Source organism: Papilio xuthus, unplaced genomic scaffold (genome assembly GCF_000836235.2).
Source record: "Papilio xuthus unplaced genomic scaffold, Pxut_1.1 DF827714.1, whole genome shotgun sequence".
NCBI lineage: Eukaryota > Metazoa > Arthropoda > Insecta > Lepidoptera > Papilionidae > Papilio > Papilio xuthus.
Window position 1 is genome coordinate 4,366,043 of NW_013530935.1, and position 2,998 is coordinate 4,369,040.

At 32.0% G+C, this 2,998-nt stretch overlaps 1 protein-coding gene across 1 annotated transcript; it reads right to left on the minus strand.

The window, feature by feature from the left end:
• Window positions 1–274: 274 nt before the first annotated feature.
• On the minus strand, window positions 275–2,781 carry LOC106116639 (uncharacterized). The gene is made up of 6 exons (XM_013310530.1): window positions 2,655–2,781; window positions 2,314–2,394; window positions 2,094–2,180; window positions 1,441–1,677; window positions 846–990; window positions 275–569 (listed from the first exon to the last, which is right to left on the minus strand). Exons 2-6 carry the CDS (start codon window positions 2,386–2,388, stop codon window positions 385–387), a joined length of 729 nt encoding a protein of 242 aa, XP_013165984.1. The 5' UTR covers window positions 2,389–2,394; window positions 2,655–2,781; the 3' UTR covers window positions 275–384.
• Between the last annotated feature and the right edge of the window lie 217 nt (window positions 2,782–2,998).

Genomic DNA, 2,998 nt, shown 5'->3' on the forward strand with positions numbered 1-2,998 from the left:
CTCGTTCCCATAATCAATTTTATCTTACTAATAATATTAGTAAGATTACTAATGCGAATGTTTACATTGATGGTTGTTTGTTTAAAGATATCTCCAAAACGGCTCTACGCATCTTGATGAAATTTGACATAGAGGTAGAACATAGTCTGGAAGAACACATAAGCTACTCATTAATTTTTTATTAATTCCTTGCGGACAGAGACGCGGGCGACGGCTTGTCTTTTTAAACTTTTAAATACAAACGAAAAACTAATTTCGTTAGAATGAAACTTCTTATAATTTGGCTAATTTATTTTACAATAAAAATATGGTTACTGGCACGCATATACGAGGAATAAAAATATTTAATTTTAACGTATAAAATTTTTGATTCAAACATAAACATCAAACCAAAGCATATGCCGGTGGCTGGTCTACTTTCTCTTCAGCGATTGGCTGCTCAGTTTTTTCTTCGATATTATCATTAACTTCGGTTTGTATTTTGATGATTGTTGTCGTTGGTTTAGTAGTTGTCTTTTGCAGGAACTTTATGTGATAGTGTACAGAAGTCATCAAAAATATGTAAATAACTGTAAATCAATTTTAGGTTATCGCCATGAAAAAAAAAATTAAAATAAGAAGAAATTTAAGTTATCTTTTGAATTTAAACCTTTAACTGATGCAGTAATAATTACTAGTAGGTTCGCTATCTCACCGTGGGTTTCTTAGACCAAAATACCCAATTAAAACATACTGGTATATCTGTTTTGTCAAAGATAATTACTAGGATGACGATAAGAGACGAGACGAGAAAGAGATTTTGATCTCAGAAACCCACGCTCAGTAACAGATATAAAAGTACTTACAGAAATTCATCAGTTCAGAATTCCAGGAGACATCAATATCGAACATATCATCTTGTATGTTATGTCTCATTGCTTTGTACACTAGTTCCATTAACAATTTGATCATAGCCAAATTAAGAAATAGTTGCATTCTTCGTACATCTTTCTGTAAAAAAGAAATTACTTTGTATTGTATTGAACAGGTAACCAGTAAGATCTAGGTTCATCTGCTAGTTATATTGCTTAAGTTAAACTATAGATTCGAGACTAAAGCAACACTGAAGAGGTCTCCCTGGGCACCTGTATTTTGTCGGGGTATTTACGGGTGCTGAAAACCTGCGCGGTCTTCAGTCATAAACTGGAGGCAGCATCATCTGAGCCTCTTCCCATTAACCAAGAACAATTTATTTTTTCCCCTTTTTAAATGGGATCTTTTGTAAATGCAATTTATTTTGCTTTTTTTTAACTGTGTGTTTTTTTAATTTATTTAAAAGAATATTTAGCGCTTAATATGCACTACCTTCCAATAGATGTATCTACTATAATAGCTTCACGTCGGAAATAAGGCAGTATTCTTCATAATATTAAATCAAAAGTGAAATAAAAAATATATTACCATATATAAGGAATAGTAGAACGAAAACACGAACTTAAACCATATAAAATTGCTAATGATGATAATTGAATCCAGCACTGGTAAATGTAAAATACCAGGGCAACATAACTTCTCGTTTAACGTGTCTTCACGGACGTCAAGAGGCCCTGAATACGCAACCAGAAATGGCGTGAAGCCATGCACTCCTAATGTCGTCACATGTATTATCTTTTCAAATGAAGTCCAGTTTTTATGAAGCTGAAATTATTTTTATCAATAAATAAAAAGAAAGATCCGTCTCTATATAATTTGTGTTATGTTTTAAATAATAAGTAATCTTGTCTTACTTATATTATAGATGCGAATGTTTAGATGGATGGATGGATGGATGTTTGTTTAAAGGTTATCTACAGAAGATATCGATGATAGTTGGCATAGATATAGAACATAGTCTGGAAGATGAAGAAGCGGGCCACTAGTCTTGATCACAAAGCATAATCAAAAACAACAAGCATAAATAAAACACACTACACATAAATTCAAATAAAGCCATTCAATTGTAACGTACATCAACCACAAAAAGTTTTTACTGAAACCTTTTGAAAGAAGTCTTCGTATTTGTTTAATATTATTTTAACACATACATACATAAGTGAGATTAAATTAGAACTCACCGTGTCTAGGTTGGTATTGCACTGCAAGCCGCTCGTGTAGATCAATATTAATAAGATATGTGTCCCTATTTCAATAAATATCGCAACCTGAAATTATAAATAGAGTCGTAAATACATAATGTGTCATCACAATTCTTTGTCATTCGTTAGAATAAAATATAAGTCGCAGTGACGTGTTATTATGTAAGATAATATTCATGTAAAATAAATGAATACATGCCAAATGAAGATATGCGGTCAGAAGACACCACTTTTCCCAAAACCATGCTGAATATCTGCTTACACGGTCTTGCATTTTCAACTGAAATTAAATTAATTCATTCAACTGACGGCAAATAATTTCTTTCATGCATGAATTCGCAACTGTTGTTTTATTTTATGGGCACACGACGTATGCGTTCATGACGAATTATATAATGTTTTATGGATCCGATACTATTAAATAAAAAAGTTACTTTTACTCGTAATAATAAATGGCATTTAGTTCACATGAAATTTTTAAATTTTTTATATCAGAACAAATTCTATAAAAAAAGAATTATATGAAAACACAATACTTACCTACTGTCAAAAGACTGACCAATTATGCAGTAGGAAAAACTGCGTGTTTTTACTTTAAAAAGCTGCTCGAGTGCAAGCACTAAATCACTGCGCACGCGATCGACTCAAAATGGAACTGTTCAGTAAAATGAAACGTAACACAAACACTTATATGTTGGTGACGCCAACTTCAAGCAAACGTAAACAAATCACAATTGTGTCAATATACATTACAGGTTTTGTGTACACTGCTTTGAATTTATCAGTACAAAAGTAGAAATGGATACAGTCCAACTGCTTTGCTTTATGCGTGGACTTTGTTTTGAGTTATATTACTCTCTTCGAGGAAGAGATGTTGTATTCAT

Coding starts and splice junctions, on each gene's coding strand:
- LOC106116639 (XM_013310530.1), bottom strand. CDS start 2,388: ATGCAAGACCGTGTAAGCAGATATTCAGCATGGTTTTGGGAAAAGTGG. Junction 1,678..2,093: donor GCAATACCAACCTAGACACG/GTGAGTTCTAAT, acceptor AAATAATTTCAG/CTTCATAAAAACTGGACTTC. Junction 570..845: donor TTCTGAACTGATGAATTTCT/GTAAGTACTTTT, acceptor ATTGATTTACAG/TTATTTACATATTTTTGATG.